The sequence below is a fragment of the Dermacentor silvarum genome, chromosome 8 (assembly GCF_013339745.2).
Source record: "Dermacentor silvarum isolate Dsil-2018 chromosome 8, BIME_Dsil_1.4, whole genome shotgun sequence".
NCBI classification, from domain to species: Eukaryota; Metazoa; Arthropoda; class Arachnida; order Ixodida; family Ixodidae; genus Dermacentor; species Dermacentor silvarum.
Genome location: NC_051161.1, coordinates 89,754,897 through 89,772,710, shown reverse-complemented (window position 1 = coordinate 89,772,710; position 17,814 = coordinate 89,754,897). Strand labels below are relative to the sequence as shown.

At 46.9% G+C, this 17,814-nt stretch overlaps 2 protein-coding genes across 2 annotated transcripts in view; one reads left to right on the top strand and one right to left on the bottom strand.

Annotated features, from left to right (window-relative positions):
* The window catches only part of LOC119461556 (dnaJ homolog subfamily C member 13-like), a 147,425-nt gene that overhangs the window by 109,406 nt on the left and 20,205 nt on the right, over positions 1–17,814 (bottom strand). Inside the window, 4 exon segments of the mRNA XM_037722900.2 lie at positions 974–1,056; positions 6,909–7,087; positions 8,165–8,256; positions 15,881–15,976. Coding sequence (XP_037578828.1) covers positions 974–1,056; positions 6,909–7,087; positions 8,165–8,256; positions 15,881–15,976 — 450 coding nt within the window.
* On the top strand, positions 11,293–11,817 carry LOC119461558 (uncharacterized). The gene is given in 1 exon segment (XM_037722901.1): positions 11,293–11,817. A coding segment is annotated over 1 exon segment (525 nt).

Genomic DNA, 17,814 nt, shown 5'->3' with positions numbered 1-17,814 from the left:
TTCAATTTGTCTTATACCGGTGTCACACGGCCACTTTTGATAGCGATCGAGAACGATCTGGATCGGAATGTTCGACCGCGATTGGCGCCCTTCCGCAGATTGAGCAAAGAAGCCAATCGCAACCAAGAAATTTGACCCGGATCGGCCTCGATCACGATCAAAAGTGTGCCGCATGGCCCCCGTATTAGGCACTGGAATGAAGTCGTGTTTGAAAGAATAACAAATGTAGCCTCTGCCACTACATACGAGAAAATATTGCATCGAAGAGCTGACAATTCTCGCAACCTATTGGGAAATGTGCCGAAAAAGGTTTACCAAAATGCGTTATTTTACTGATGTGTGCATTGGTTCACATTAGACTGGAATGCCAAGTCCTCAGGTGATGCAGGAAACCGGCGAAACGTGAAGAACATATCACATCGGCAGTGGTCTCGCGGAGTGCTGTGTTGTGGACACACTTAGTCCCCAAAATCGTTATTTTCCGCTGGTTGTTTGTGCACCCATAAACTGCACAGTGCTGGCCTGTAGCCTTTTGATGAGTATATATGTCATTATTTACGAGCGTAAGTCATTCGTGACAAAATTAAACGGAAACATCGAAGGAAAGCTACCACTCCGCAATGCAAGCGCAAGGCAAGCTCACAGTCCAGACCGAACAGGCAACACTGACACATACTCTCCACGCCAGACCGTCGGAAGCGCCCTCGTGAAAACGTCTATACAACACACGCTGATGTACCAAAGCAGTTCAGTTCTTCACACTACTGAACGCCCTGAAGGTTATTACAAATGAAGATCCAGGGCTGTATATTGCAACCATCCTTTGCTTTCTGTGTTCCTTTCAGTCTTTGTCATTGGCTCAAATGCCACTGCACTGCCTGTCACCAGCGTTGCCCACTTGGCATAGCAAATGATAAAGGTACAGAATTGAAACAAAAGGGCCCTTAAAAAATATGACTCCAGCAACACTTGCCTCTTTGGTAGCCGTGTTGAGGAGCCCACTGTAAGGCACATTGCTGTTGAAGCGAAGTAGAATCTCGGAATAGCTCCAGTGACCTGCAGGACAAGGAAAACAGGGTCTTACTCAAGCACAAAATTTCTACCTCATGATATTATTGAACGCTTCTCAACAGCTGTTCTCAGTCACAGCCTTAACAGCAAATGCAAGCCTACATGCAACCTCATGTAGAACCACTCACAGAACTACAGTCGACTTTCATTAATTCGACCCTGCCGGGACCAACAAAACAGGCCAAATTATCCGGCGGGTCAAATTAAACAAAACAAAGAAAAAAAAAATGCCAAAACACGCCATTGATTCACATGGCAGTATTTGCCTTTGAAGTTAGCTTCACCATAATATAGCTGTGTTATACGGTGAACGATACCAAGCGGGGAAAGGTGCCATTGTATGGGACATAGCACGTATTCCTTAATTTACACACGTACATGCACAGTCTTCACAGTACAAGCAGCGAGACGCCTAATAAGTTCACTGGCATGCTTTCAGAGCTTTAGATAGACCCCCACTCTTACGTTGGCCTTAACCGAGCCCTAGACTTTCAAAGTTTTTCGTCTTACCGCCTTCCATTTAACTAGCCTTCCTAGAACACAGATGGTTTTTCTCCGCTTCTCAGTGCACAACGTATGCACGCGCATATAATTAAGGAACGCGTACTAGGCCCCGTTAACGCTCGTATACGAGACACGCATGGTGGGCGAGACGAGGGCTCAAATTGCCACGGCAATGTCAGAAACGGCTCTCAATGGCTGCCAGTATGCTTATTTAGCCTCTAGGTGCTCACGGCGTGTGCATGCAGGTATAATTTAAAGAAGTGTACTATGTCCTGTGACAGTGGCCCCTTTCCCTTCTTGGTACGATTCAACGCATAACACGGCTGTATTGTGGCGAAGCTGACCAGTCAAGTTCGAATATCCAATGAAGGACAATTTTGATATCAAAATAACGGAAGTTTCGGCCCATAGAAATGCATGGGCGCCCGCCGGGACTATCGGTCGGCGGGCGCCCATCCTCTGTTAATTTAAATTAACAGAGGTTTACTGCACTTGGCAGCACAACCTACTGTCAAAACCGAAATGACCAGACATATCTTTTTGCTATGGTATGCCTTATACAAGTTTATGGTAACCAGGGGTGTTCAAATAATGAGATGAGCTATTCGTGTTGAATAAAAATATTGAAAAAGCTTTACCTTAGAATATTGAATTGAATACCAAATATTTTCTGAAGTGCAATATAAAGTTGGCATGGAGCCAGTCTGGTAAAAAAAAAAAAATTCTAGCTTATTTACATTATTTGATACATGCATGTGCCGTATTTACACGATTGTAAGTCGACTCGAATGCAAGTCGACCCCCCCCCCATTTCACATGTGTCAGAAAAAAAAAGAAAGAAAGGGCATACCTGTGGGCGCATTCCATAATGAAAATTTATTAGTACTAACACGTGGCCGGCAATCAAGTCAAACGCGTGAAATGAAAAGCTATAGAGAAAGAGAAACATGTGAGCAGCGTCGGCTCTTCCATGAACTACCGATACTCCCCGGAAGCCCCACCGTTCCGAGGGCCAGTGCCACCGCGATTGGAACAGCGGCCCTTCCCTCAATATCGACAACCCCATGATTGCAGTGTGCGCTGTAAAACTCTTTAAAAAATGTAGAAAAACCCTTCCAAACAAATGCACAGAATAGGCCAGATGCTATGGGCATAGCTGTAGAGAAAACATAAAATTGTAACCCCGTTGTAGCGCCCTTGATAACTCGTTTGTCTAGCTTTCATTGGCAGTACCATGTTTCGGTGCCCCAGTCGACCCCCCCCCCCCCCACTTCACTTCACTTCAGATCTTCAAATTTAAAAATATAGGTAGACTTGCAATCATGTAAATACGGTAATGCAAATCACAAACTGACAGCCGGTCAACTGAGGAGCTTGTAAATGATAAATAACTTCAGTTATCTCGTGCACCACGACAATGGCATTAATGAAACAAGTGAACAGCATGTCACCTCGTACACTTACAGTGTTGCGTTCATTGAAGCTGCGCGTCAGTTTTCAAAAATGCAACAGGGATGAGTGTGGTCAAATAAAATATTGCTTTGTATAAAACGAGACAACGAATTCATAGATTGCCTAAATGTGAACTACTCTCAAAAGTTGGCTTCTTCGTGCACTCGCTGAGGAGCTTGTGCCTCTTTCAAGAATTCCGCGGATCTCCTGCAGCAGAATTATTTAGAACTGTCCACACTTCCTTTCCTCTTTCTCCCCTGAGACTACAATAAGTGGTGTTATCCTTTCTGCTCAAAGCGAAATGAATACAGTAAAAGCTCAATAATTCGCACCTCATTAAATCTAACTTTTGGATAAGTCGAACTGACAGGTCGCAGTCCAGCCACGCAGCATAGGCGCCTATGGGTAAACCAACTTGTTATTTCGCATGCGCATCGGCTCCGCCATCATTAATTCGAACTGCGCGCCGCCGAACTGAGCGCTGCCATGCAGTGAAAAAAACAAAAACAAAAAGGAACCCGCTATAAGTGGTTAGGACGATAGTGCAGACCAAAAATAGAAAGAAAACAGAACAAGTGACGTCCACTGGAGTGTTTTGTCAGACAAGGAAGAGCGGGCATGGCCTCCGAGACGAGAAGATAGCGCACTCACTTCCAATCTTGGAGGCCGTAGAGCGGGCCACTGGAAGTCAAGCCTGGCCAAGCCAGCGGAAAATCCAACATGGTGGCCTCCACGATCGGGTGGCATGGCTCGGAATGAGTGATTTAGTCCGGAAAATCGAACTTTAGGGCTTAAATTTGTCCGAAAAATTGCTCTGTAGGAAACCTGACGGTGCATTTATGAAGTCCGGAATATCCATCAAGTCCAATAAATCCGTCGGCAACTGTAATGGAGCGAGCTCGGTGTTGAGCACCTATTTTTCAACTTCAAGGAGGGTGAAAGATGAAGCTATGTGTCACGTTCGCGCTGGGAAGACAAACTGATGGCCATCGCTTTCAAAGAAAAGAAGCAAAAAGTGATCACAGATTATTTTGGTCAATAAATATTGTGAGGTACAAGTGCTTTCTCGCAACGCGATCTCAATGGACCTTTTTCCAGTAAGCGACCCCTCTAGCGGCCGCCACTTCAACTAAACTTGACGGGCAAGACACATACGCTCCCGCCGCTTCTCGCCTCTACGCAGAGCATGGTAGCGTTTGACCAAGCAGTCTCGCGACGGCCGTCCCTGCTTTTTTTTTTCCTTTTGTCGCTTGTGTTGTTGAACTAGCTTCTCATCGTCCTGCTCAAGTGCGCGTATTTCCTCACGTGTAGCAATAACACATTTTATATTTACCGACGCGATGGCAATATGCTGATGCAACGTGCAGGCCATTTGTAACCAAGATTTGACAGATGCACCAGCCTTTATTCTTCAACAGCTTGGTCAGTACTTTGATTCAACTGGCGAAGGCATGTGTGATCGTCAAACGCGCCGCGGTAGGACTTTTTTCAGGATGAACTCTACCGGTCGTTCGGAGTCGCTCGACTCGAGCAAGTGCCCGGCATGAGATTCGTCGCAAACACTGCACCTATCGCTCGAGCGTTAGTTCACGGAGTCGTTTTCATCGACAAAAGTGTTTGCAGTCTTTCCCACTAACTGCTAAGTGTTTCCTTTAAACAACATCCTCGCCCAGAACACGAGAAAAATTATTGTTCAGCCCCTCAAGCTCAGAAAATTGCCGCGGATCATGCAAGGGTTCACGTACTCACTTCGCGCACCTGCCCCGCGATAATGGCGGCGCGGCGTGGAATGCAGCTGGGGCGAGGGTACGCGCATGGGCATAGCTGAATTGGAAAAAGGTCCATTCTGGCTGTTTTTCAATGACTTTCGTTAGTTCGAATTCGAACTCATTAAGCGTCCCCGTAAAATTCTAATTAACAAGCTTTTACTGTATTCGAAAATTTTGAATATGGTCGATCTGAGATATAATAAACTCGAAGGGGATCACGAAATTGTTCAATATATTGATCTTTCTTAACATAAAATACTATGCACGTGTGAAGCTTATCTGAAAGCTCCGCACATCTCAAGATCCCATCTGAAAGCTCCGCACATCTCAAGATCCCGAGAGTTTCCCCAAGAGATTTCGAGTTTCCTGCGATCATGAAAAGTGGGAATTTACCAATTTTCTTCCCCTAAGCCATGTCTAATACACAGAAGTTTACTTTTCTTGCACACAAATGTCGCAAGTTGCTAGCGTCGCAGACTGATCACAATGCTAGCCCTAAAAAAGTCCACACTGAACGCGCTTCATTCATGCTCACAGTGACACACGTGAGTGGGAATGAACATGGATGTTCTGCAAGCTGAAAACCACTTTTAAATTTAACAGCATCTCTGTAGTGCCGGCAGTCAGCGATGCAGCGGCCAAAGGGGAAGGGCCGAGAATGAAGGAACCGAGAGGCGAGCGCTGAGCGACACACAAGAGAGAGACTTCTGTCGTCGTAATGGGGAGGCCGCGTTTACGGGGATATGAGCCATTCATGAGCAACTGACAACATGTCCTAACGTGTTTGAGCAACGCCGCCGTGAACGCGCTTGGGAAAAGGCTCATCATTGACGTGCCGATTCAAGCGTGAGAGCTTCCGAAGCCCAGGCGAAAAATTAGCAAAGAGCCGCCGACCCCGAGCTGCTGGAGCGCAATGTTGAGGCCAAACGTCAGCGTCGTCTCGCCTTACAGGAATCCAACAATGAAGGTGCACACCTCGAAAATGCTAGCGCCAACTTCCCCGGTGTGATGGCCAGGTTTAAACCCGATTTTCTCAACAGGAACTTCGGAGCCAGCTGTAGTGCGTGTGACCAGTTGTGGTTTGAGCACGATGTGGTACTCGTCAGTGCAATTCGTTCGGAGGAACACCGAAGAAACCCAAGACAAGCTTCGCTTACCCCCATTTCCTCGATAGGGAAGGGGCAACTGATATTTTTTTCCTCTCGCATAATGAACGCACCCTGAACTTGCTGCTATGAAGTAGAAGAAACACAATATGATTCAGTGTCTGATATGGCGTCCGGCGGGTACGATTGTATCAGACAACAAATCGTGCTGCGTCTCCTACTTTTATTGTGATAGCAATTATATGGACACTACGCGCGAATTTTTGCCGTCGGCGCCGACGATCGCGCCTCAATCTCCCGCGTTGGAGGGAGGAAAGCGGGGAGGACACGCACCGCATTCCATCACACGCATGGCGCCGAGGGGAGGGGGGCGGCGCAGCAACTGCACATTGCACGGCTGCGTGCGCCTTACCTTGAAAGCGATCTGCATTGGGGGCTGAATCTAGGTGCGAATGCGGCTTATACCTTTGTGCGTACTCCGTTCTCACCCCTAAGTTTGCGTTGAAGTGATACACGGCACGAAGGTCACTTCGCTCGCTGGTGCTGTCGCGCTACTTCAGGCTAACATTTTGACAGCGAGTGCCCGCAATCATCGAGTGTGATGTGTTCATGTTTGCCTGTGCGCGCTAACACCATGCTTGGTAATTTACATAGTTAGCGAATGTTTGCAAGTTTATACGGCCAATAAAATTATTATCCTTACTTCGTGTAGCTGTCTACGCATTTGCTATCGCAATCGATGGTTCGCCTTTCGGGTGAAACCGCAACTTTTTTAGAGGTGACTCCAGAAAACAAATCTGCTCAAAATTTTACCTTGCATAATGAGTGCCCCCAACAGGAAAAAAAATGTGTTCATTATGCGAGTAAATACGGTATCTCTAGAATTTCATGTTAGATGAAAAACAAACCCTGCCAAAAGTGATCACTCCAAAATAAAGCTCTACACCTAAGCAGCACAAGCAACGAAGAAAGAACGCATACACATGCACACACACAACACACGTACCGGTAGGTGGCGGTGTGTGAAGCATGCGCACGTAGGTAGCCTCGACATCCTCGTCGGGTGGGCACCCGAGCGGCCCCACCCGCCGGCCTCGTCCCCACTGGCCCGGCTGCCCCGACACCAGCACATCTCCATTACCTGATGCACGCACCCCATCCAGCAGCGTGGCTAGTAGGGCATCCCTGCGTGAAACATCAAACACTTGCACTCTCAAGAGCACGTCCTTGATAAGCATGCTGCACAAGCACTTTCAACTAGCAGGCGAGTCCACTGCCTCCAGGTTATTTACACACCCACTAAACTTGGCAGCTCAGATCCCATTAACAGCAACATGCAATCATGTTGTTGACACGACCGTCTGTGCTGTCTGCTGAAACGGTGCCTTTACATAAGCGCACAGGTGCCCCTGGCAGCAGTTTTGAGGTTAATCAACATGTAGCAAAGATACTTTGTGACAACGATCAGATTTTTCAGGTTTGATGAATACTGCTATAAGTGGACGGCGCAATACAGAGCTTGGATTTGTTAACAGCAACACACGATCTCGCATGCCTGGCAGTACAGTTCACACTGTCTGCTGGCAACCACAGGTGCTATCAGTGATAGGAGGGGCTGCAGCCGGTCTGGAGCATGCGTCTTGCATTTGCAATATCGCCTGTGCAACAGTAACAATCTACAGCTTGATAGATGCCGAGTGTGGTTCTAGGCGCTGCTGCTCTGTGCGCGGATGGCCAAGACACACCGGACACAGGGACATCATGGCTCCTGGTGGTCGGCTGTGTTGCGAGTGCTGTCACGTTTTTTAAAACTACAGTCAACAACCGATTCTTCGCACGGCCAATTTTTCAGACATGCCTGATAATTCAGACGCCTTTGCAGCACCACCAGATACCCCATAGAGCCAATGAATGTATAAGGAAGTTCGAAATTTCACTGAAGAAGCTGAAATCCTTCGCCATCCAACTTTTCGAATGTTTTGACATGACCGCAGGTCCGAAACAGCATTAAGGCCACTACCGGCGCCATTTTGATTATCTTGCACCCTAGACGTATGAACGAGGTTCTACTATATTACTCCAGAATAGTAACATACTGTGACGTCTATCACATGATGGCTCTATTGGTGCTGCTCGTCCCATTTACGTCCAACGCCGTATACAGCAACACATAGGGATAAGCGAGAACACCCCATTTCACACTGTTTCGCAAGTTCTTCAATGTGAATTCAACTTGCAGCATACTCCCAACAAGGCACTCACCGATCACTGGAACTGTAATGGCGCGTATCCCCCTGAGCATATTCGATGGAAAATTGTTGCACTTGATCTCTCGACCGGACAATGCGGCACACCTGCAACCAAGAAGCATGGACAGCCATTAAACTCAACACTGTAAAAAAAAAAAGTCAATGACTAATGATCACAATTATACTATATTAAGGTTTATGTTCCAAGCCAAATATTTGCATTGATGGATGCTACAGTGGAGGCTCCAGATTAGTTACGGTCACCTGGGGTCTTTACCATTTTTTAATGTGCACTAAATTTGATTTATTCACATATTTGTATAATCCTGCAGGCCCAAGAAATAAAATTATATTCTAGGGTTTTACATGCTAAAACCATGATCTGATTATGAGGCACGTCGTAGTGGGGAACTCCGGATTAATTTTGACCACCTGGGGTTCAGTAACCTGCCCCCAATGCACAGTACATGGGCGTCTTTGATTTTTGTCTCCATCAAAATGTGGCCGCTGCGGCCAAGATTCGATCTCGCACCTTTGGGCTTAGCAGCACATCGCCAAAGCCACTACGCCATCACAGCGGTTCCCAAGAACCCCTAGCCAGAGGGGCATCAACAAGAGAAAAACTGTAGTGTGCCACTTCATCAGAGCAAATACATTGATCATAGCCACACCAAACATCTTGTTTACAGCGATATAGTAAATAGACAGTATTTGAATGAATTAAAAATCCTGCAACGTAGTCAACGGCTTTAAAATCTGCAGAATGAGACTCTGAAATCCAGCATTAAAAAGCAGCAGTAATGTTAGAACAATTATGAAGTAATAACACAAGTTATCAAGTAATTAGTTCACATGAATCAAATGAAATCTCAGTACGTGAGTGTTTTGCATTCTGCCCCCATCAGAATGGGGCCGCAGAGGCTGGAAATAAAACCTGCAACCTCACAGTCAACCGCAGTGTGCCACAGCTGCTGAAACACAGCTGGTAAGAAGCAAGTTCACTACACACAAAGATGGGAAGTAAGAAAGTTGGTAAGCATTCATTTTGATGGGCAAAGCATGAAAACTAGGCTCGCGCGAATATAAATCTTTTGGTTCGAAGTGAAATTACCTTGGACAGCTATTTACGTCGAATAATTTCAAAGCAAGTGGTTCAAATAGTTGTGGGATTTGCATTAAAATTTGTCACAACAGCCAAAAGTTGACAAATCTAAGATTAAAGGGGGCCTTTACTTCCAAGGATGGAAACAGTTTCCCCCCGGGAAACAGTTTACCTTCAAAGTGCTGTTCTGCAGGTATTTCTGTGCAAAAATGCAAATTGTTTCAACATTTTTTACAGCACAGCAGCACAGAAACTTCATTTACAGAGTTTTAGCGTAATGGTCATTCTGACTATTTGAAATTTTGTGATGGCTGAGGCCGCAGGCGCACTTTGAATGAAAAATGAAATTACGAAAGAACACATCAATGAATACGGTGACACACTAGTTGTGCATTGAGAAATATATCAGAAAAAAAATGCATATGATTTCTCAGCGGAAACTACTGATCTCATTCAAGATTACAGTGTACGTGGCCTGCTGGTTTGTATTCATGCACAACTGAGTTTTTCTGCAATTGAATGCTTGCACTAATCAATGTTTCCAGCCACTTCCATGAACGAGTTCTTCAAAGCATTGCACAGGCCAGCCATACCTCATGTTCAAACAAAGTGAATTTGGTCAAAGAGGAGACATGCTGAAAATGTCAAGTTTGTAAACTTTACACGTGGTAACTGACCAAATTGCTCAGCACTTTAAGTTCGATCAGAAGTCAACCAAAATAATCCCATGGTGTTATCTCTAATGCTACAAGAACATCTTGTTGATGCCACAATAACCTCACGTGGTTTTCTCTACTTAGTGTGCGATAACTTGACAGCCATAAAGAGGTCTGAATGCCTTATTACTACCATAAAATTCCGAGCAAGCGCCCCCCCACACTTCACTGCTAATTTCAAATATCCGTGCCATTCCGGGAAAGCACCAACAAGGGCGGCAGCGAGCACGCTTCTCAACAAGGTGCGTGCTCTCGGCCGACGTGTGCATTATTCAATGCAATCAAACTCTCGTTAATTCGGACTTATTTGGCCGCACATCAGTTAATTCGGACTACTTTCGGAGCTCGAGGAGCGCCGCAAATGTGCGACGCAAAAGAGCAAGAACGGCGCTAGCGTCCAACGGTGACGACCGAAACGAAGCGGCGGAGTCCGCATCGCCACGGCCATCAGTTGAAAACGTATGTGAATGACAGCAATGCCGGTACGCTTCGAGCCTATTTGTGTCTTTAAAGCCTGTATGCTTGCGTTTACCGCTGCGCATAACACCGCGTAGGCCACGGGCTTTTGTAACTGCGTGGTCGTCATCCACGATCGCGTCGATAGCGGCCGCGGTTTTCTCCGCAGCGGTTGCGGCGAACAGTAGTTTCGTTTTTACTCGGTATGCGCGCGTCGGCCACTAGCCAAAAAAAAACTGTGTAGTCGCCATCGATGATTGCATAGATAGCGACCGCGGTTTCGACTGCAGTTGTAGCGAACAGTAGTTAATTCGTCCAGACTTGGTGCGTGCGTCGGGCGCGTGCCTTCAGCACCGCAAAGTCGCCGTTCATAATCGCGTCGATAGTGCTCACGGTTTTTTCCGCAGCGGTTGCGGCAAACTGTTGTTTCGTTTTGACTCGGTGCAAAGCTGTCGAACTTAAAGAGCGCCGGCTACATTGTGATTATGTTTTCGCCAGCTCACTGGCGAAAACGTAATCGCGATGTGCGCACGATAGTACAAAGCGCGTCTACATGCTTGGTCTACATGTTTTGCATACGTGCAGGGCTTGAAAATCGTTGTTTTGGTTATAGTGCAGTGCCGCTTATAGTGCAGATATTCGCGACTCCAGCGACTTACGTTATAAGCGGTCTACTGTATTGAAGGAGCAAAGCGGGAAAATTCCAGCCAGGGCCTTTGCGAGCCTTCGCATACCAATTGAGAATAATTTTATTTTATTGATGGGGGCGAGGAGTCACAATTTCGCCGAGTTCGTTCTATCACAATGCTGACTTTTTTTTCCCCACTCGCAGTAAATGTTCGTCACACCGCCACGAAGAACGGGTGGATGACATCGGAGAAGATGCAAGAATGGCTGTCGAGAGTCTGAGGCCCAAACGTCGACGACGTGCGATGATTATTGGTACTGGACCAGGCGCCCATTCACAAAACGCAAGCTGCGAAAAATGCCTTCGAGGAGTACGATACCGACGTGCTTTATGTGCCTGCAGGGTGCACGAGCATCCTGCAGCCTGCCGACGTTTATTGGAATAAGCCATTTAAATCCACCCTGCGGCGTTTGTGGGAGCAATATATGCATGAGGAAGAGCGAACCCCAAAGGGAAACTTGAAGAAGCCGTCGCGGCAACAAGTGCTTGATTTTGTTGCCGAGGCGTGGGCCGCTGTACCCGACGAGACAGTGGCACGATCCTTCAAGGGGTGTGGCATTAGCAACGCACTCGATGGCTCAGAGGACGGCGACCTGCATAGCAGACTGGCAGATGTTGGAGCCGTGGTGCCAGAAGACTGGGGCGGACTTCAAGCGGAATGCTGCAGCCTTTTCTTTGCGACTGACTCCGAAGAGTCTTTTTGATGGTGTTGAAAGTGATTAAGAGATAACAAATCTTTGGCCTAAATAAAGTTCAGTGCAATAAAATTTTAAATCCATGCACACTGCCTTTTTTTTTTCTGGCGTGAAAATTTCGTCATCATCTTGAATTTTGGTGCCGTTCCGGGATAGCGCCCCCCCACACTTTGCCGGCAATTTCGACTTGCTTGAGGAGGGGGGGGGGGGGGGGCGCTTGCTCGGAATTTTACGGTAGGGCAGGTCACAAAGCATGTGAAATTTTGTGAAATACCAATGGGGTTTTTCAGTTTTATAGTGGGCCATAAAGTGCTTATTAGCAATCTGAAATTTCATGAAGCAAGGATTGGCGCACACTTTGCCACAGGGCTTGCACCACCTTTCAAAACGTTCTGCCAAAAGGCACCAAGAGAGCAAGATTTCAAAAATGCGGCCTTCGAGCGCTGAAAAATTCATGTACGATTATGATACTCCCTAATGCGAAACTTGAGCGCAGCTCTATACGTGTTTACATTTCGCGATATATTGGCTGGCACGGACAATCTATCTCGTGCGGCGCATTGCAAACGGAGTGAAGTGTGCGCAACTGCCTCGCTAATTGGGAGATCGCAAGAGGCAGTGCATGGGTGACGCATGGGCGCAATTCACAGCAGCCACCGCAGACAGACCTCTGCTCATGCAGCACTTTATTTCCACATATGGTATCGTTGGTGTCACCAGCGAACAGCCGACGTGCACTACTCCGGCGCCATCTCGTAGCCATCGTCGCCACAGAGCCCCTTTTGAGCGGCACTATGCTCTTCTCACACTTTTGCAATACCCTCCTCCTCCGCTTTCCGCCTCATGGTTCCGCTGCACCCTCCTTGCGCTCTCTTTGCTATCGCCGTCTTTCATCTCATGCTGCACTCTGCATCTGCTTTCATCCTTCACTGTGCTCGTTCGCTCGGTTACGCCGAAGACGCCGACAGTCGCCGTAGGAATGGGTGACGAAGAGTTGAGCTCTAAAACGCAGTGCTGCACGTACTCCGGAGGCTAAACACATTACTTAAGAACAGTAGCTGACAAATTTTTCGGATTCCGAAAATTCGCACTTGATGGATATCACAGACTTCATAAACACACCGTCAGGGTTCCCACATAGCTAATGCATTTTCGTGATCGATTCTTTGGACGAATTTAAGGTCCAAAGTTCAGTTTTCTGAAATAAATCGCTCGTTCGAGCCACACTACCCGTTTTTGGAGGCTGCCATATTGGATTTTCCGCTGACTTGGCAAGGCTTGGCTTCCAGTGGCCTGCTATATAGCCTCCAAGATTGGCAGGCGCACGCTATCAATAGAGAGCGCACGCCATCGTCCTGTCTTGGAAGCCATGCCCGCTCTTGCTTGGCTGACAAAACGTTCCAGGGGACAGCACCTTTTCTTTCATTTTTTTTATTTCAGTCAGCACTACCGTAATAATCACTTAATGGGGGATCCGTTTTTTTTCCTTTTCTTTATTCTTTTTTAAGTTTCAGTTGCTATTATGCACGTGGTGTGTCCACAGAGCAGGTGTGTCTCAGACATTGTGGCATCTTTGTGTGTGTTTGTGAGGCATCGCATTTGTGTGATCACCGCCACCTACTGTGCCTTTGTGAGAGCCAAGTGGTGTGAAGAAACATGGCTAATTTATTTTATCTCCATGGTGATTTCCGCCAACGGAGATCGCCAACACGATGATGCTCTTGTTGACTGTATATGGAGACGACATCACTCTTGCACAAATCCAAACAAATCTGATCGCCTTTAAGCGTAGGCAGGGTATTATTAGACATTTTAAGCACTCTAAGCTTAATTAATTTTATTTTTTGGGTTGAACAAGTTTTTCGGACTGTTCGATTTTTCAGATTTTTCGATCGCCGCGAGGTCCGGAAAATCGGTCGGCAACTGTACATGTGAATCGAGATGTATAGCATGCTCTACTCTTATCAAAAGAAACAAACTAGTATGCCAGCACTAATAACTCAGTTCATATAGGAAGGTCTGGAAAATATATTTTATGGATAGCATGCCTTTATGGGCAGAACGACAATAAGTGTAGGAAAGTTCACCTACAAGCAGCGTTCGGAACGAGGGGATACCGTACGGTATTTAGCAAAGATGGCGGCCATAACATGCAAGGGTCATCCTGTCCACTCACTTTCGTTGGTGAGGCGGCTTGTCGGCTTTCTGAGGGTCACGTGACCACTGTGAATAGATCTGCGTTGATTTGGTAACCGTAACTTTTGCCGCCGACACCTGACAACGCAGCTCCAATTAGGCCTGACGGGCTAGACAGTGTGGCCAATGGAGAGGCCGTGACAAAAATTCGCCATTGGCCGATGTGATAACGGGTCGCAAACCATCGTGAAAAGCTTGTTGCTAACATGTTCCTAAGGGTAGCTCATCAGTGAAGGTCCCGAAATCCCACGTACGTGTAAGACTGTTGAAGCAGCATTCGAGTCTGCGGTCGACCAGGCAGCAACTACCGCGAACATGCATGCCAAGCTCACCTGTGAGCTCGCATGTGGGTAGAAATCTCCGAACTACACGAACCTGCATGCATGAACATGAATTCTGGTATCTGATATGATCAGAATGCCTTCCGGTGGCTAATCGGCCCGATCTTCACACATAATTCCATGCTTTCCACACACGATGCTTTTGTTGTTCCCTCTGTTCGCGTAGCGTTCATAATTTAAATCGGTCCGGTCAACCTGGTCGAACCTTGTACCGATAAAGATCGCACACCGTGGAAATCTAAGCGAGTCAGGGCACCAACCACAGCCGGGTCATTCACTGTAGGAACCAATATATGAAAATCTAATGTTCGAGAAAACGAATATTAGATATTCGATTCGCGAATGTAATTATTCAAACATTCACTACTCGATTCAAAATTGAATATTCGAGTATTCTCACACCCCTACTTATTACTACTGTGAATATCTGGCAGTAAAGAGTGCAAAGTACAGAAAGAACTGCGAGAAGAGAGTGGAAGCATAAGCGGACCGAGAGCTCCAAGTGAGGCAAGACAAGCCGCGGTTCTCGGAGGATGCCCGCCATAGACTGTAGTTGCCAGAGAGAGGAACCAGGTGGGGGAGAACAGCGGTGAGAAGGGAAGGAAGATGCGGGCGGCGCGAAGTTTGTGTGGTGCGGTGTGCGCGGCTGAACGGAGTGCTGTAAGAGTCACAAAAGTGAATGTTGCGATGAACATGTCGGTCTGTCGTCATTCGTAACAGAACAAAGACAGGGAAGACAGAATGTGGCACTGGTGTCCAGATGCAACTCTAAATGCTATGCTCCATTCAATAAACATCTGCCGTCTATCAACGTGCCCTGCGCTTTCTCCTTGTCCCATTTTGCAAAATATTCCTAGCTCCCAAATATGTATGTACTAAGTAGCTCACTTAATTTCTATTACCTTACCCTGTGGGGATGCGCGACTCTCACGCGTCCCCTGATGTTGTTTTCCCCGCATGTCTCCTGTAGTCCAGCTTCTCTGCGTGGCTAAGCCCGGCGGTGGTTGCGGCGCGTTGCGAGAGATGGCGCTAGTGTCGCATTGCTAACGCCACCGATGGGCGAGGTCACTTGGGAGAAAAAGGTCGGAGGCGCTCTCTCTTTGGCTTGGGATCGGCGACCAACACGCACGGACGCTTCGCCCGTGCACCGGCCCGCTTCACGCGACCGTCGCGCGAAGCTAAGAGCAGGACACCGGTACGGACGAACACGGATCGTTCGAGCGCGCCACCGTTCGCGTGACTGTACACGTGAACGACTAGGCGATGGTGTCATAGCATGGGGCGAACGTATTCGCTCGCTATCGGGTCACGGTGAGTCGGACTTACTTGATTTGTCACGCGCACGCGCCGTGTGAATGTTCTATTGGTTGTAATTCGGTTAGTGTGTATTAGTGTATGAAAGGTGTAATAAATGCCCTTGTGATTATTTGCACTACTGTATTGTCGTTCCTTTGTCCCAAGAGCACATGTGAGACCCCACAACCCATGCATACATGACCAACCCCGTGCAAGAAAACTGTCGCTACACGACTCACGTCAGCCAATGGCCTCAACGTGACCACCGTGTATGTCGAAGGGTCCCTCTCCAGCAGGCAGCTCTCCGTGAGGCACAGCAGGCGTCTCACAGGATCCTAGAACCAAAAGACCATATAAATGTACGGGTGCCAAGCAAGTTAAAAACTGCTGGAAGCAGATTAAATGGGCAGATTGCAGTCAAATAGCTACCAACAGTGACCACACATATGTGCACTGTGGCTTGTGCATTAACAAAGGCAGTTATCGCCGGCAGCAAAACATTTCTTAGAACAATAAAGATGCAATACCTTATAACAAAATTAATAAAACATGCATTTATTGTCTTTCTAGCAGTTATCAACTTTAAAAATTTTGCTATTGGCAGTATGCACATGAATGATCGCTTCATTTGCATTCTGAAACACTGCAGTAGGAAAGTTTACAAAACTCACTGAAATACACATGTAAGTTAACTGCCCCTGACTGATGCTGTGCCACGTTGCAGCTACATTGGGCAGTATACCAAGCTTTTCTATAGAAGTATTGTGAACGAAAAAAAAAAAGTTGTCGCAGTTTCACCTGAAAGGCGAAGTATCAATTGCGATAGCAAATTTGAAGAGAGCTATACGGAGTAATGATAGCAGCTTTATCAGCTGTATAAACTTGGACATGCAGCAGCCCCGGCAACACGCAGAACTGTTGTCGACGCCGCCGGCGTTTTGCCCGCGTTCGCTCAAAATGCGTGCGGCGTTGGTGACTGTTGCCGGAGCCTCTGATATAAATAGGCACTTGGTGCCGCAGCTAAACGTCGCCTCCCTTCCCTGCCCCTCCCCCCCCTTTCCCCACACCCTTTCGCGCGTCGGAAGAAGGTACGTTTACTCTACATATATGGTGATTGTAGAGGAGGAAAGAGACGCCTACTTCTGCAGCCCTTAAGGGAGCACAGCGCAGAACGCGCGTTTCTTCTCCGCCGTGCGTTCACTCCCCGTGAAAGCGCGCGTCCTTAGCGCTCTTTCACTCGCACATACAGCGTTCGGCGGTGCGCGGCGACGATTTCATCTCCATTGACGTCATACGGAACCTCACGACGGCGACGGCAGAAATCTGCTTTTGAGTGTCCATATAATTGCTATCGCAATAAAAAAAAGTATTAAAGCTCTGCTGGCAGAGAAGCCTATGTACTTAGCGTCTCTGTGTGCTTGCATGTGGGTAGAGAGCTCCTAAGTGCACGAATCAGTATGCGTGAACACTGAACTCACGTATTCAATGCGATCAGCGTGTCTTCAGGTGGCTAATCAGACCAATCTTTGCACATGATCTCGTGCTTTCCCGACTGTTGTAGTTCCCTTTGTCCGCGTCGTGTTAATCGTTTCGATCGGTGTCGTCAACATCAATGAACCTTGTATCGATAGAGATCGCTTGCCGTGGGAACGCTGTGCCCATCAAGTAACCGATCACGGCCAGGTAATTCATCAAAGCTACCGATATTAGAAAAATCTAACATTCGAGGAATCAAATATTAGATATTTTATTCTCTTTTTCAATTTCATATACAGCATCCAAACATACATCGCCACATCAGGAGGGAGGCTAAAGGCTGTGTGTGCCTCATGAGGCCTACCCTCCTGGTGATGACAAACAGTGCATTTGAAACGACAAGCTTTTTTCTAAGGTAACATTAAAATCGCACAAAAAGGAACATCCACAATTCTGCACAGTATATAAATGTTTCGACATAATTTTTGAAATTACAGCTGTGAAAAGAAACAAGAAAGAGAGCACACAAAAATCAATAAATAAGTAAACCACCGTTATCTAGCAATGTTGTAAATCTACCAAGTAAAGACTACAGTAGGTCGAAGTTGTGTGTTATGATCTAAGTAATAGATCCATAACTCTTTTTTGGTAAAGTATTTTACTTGGGAACTCATGTATCGAACTCACGTTTCGATAT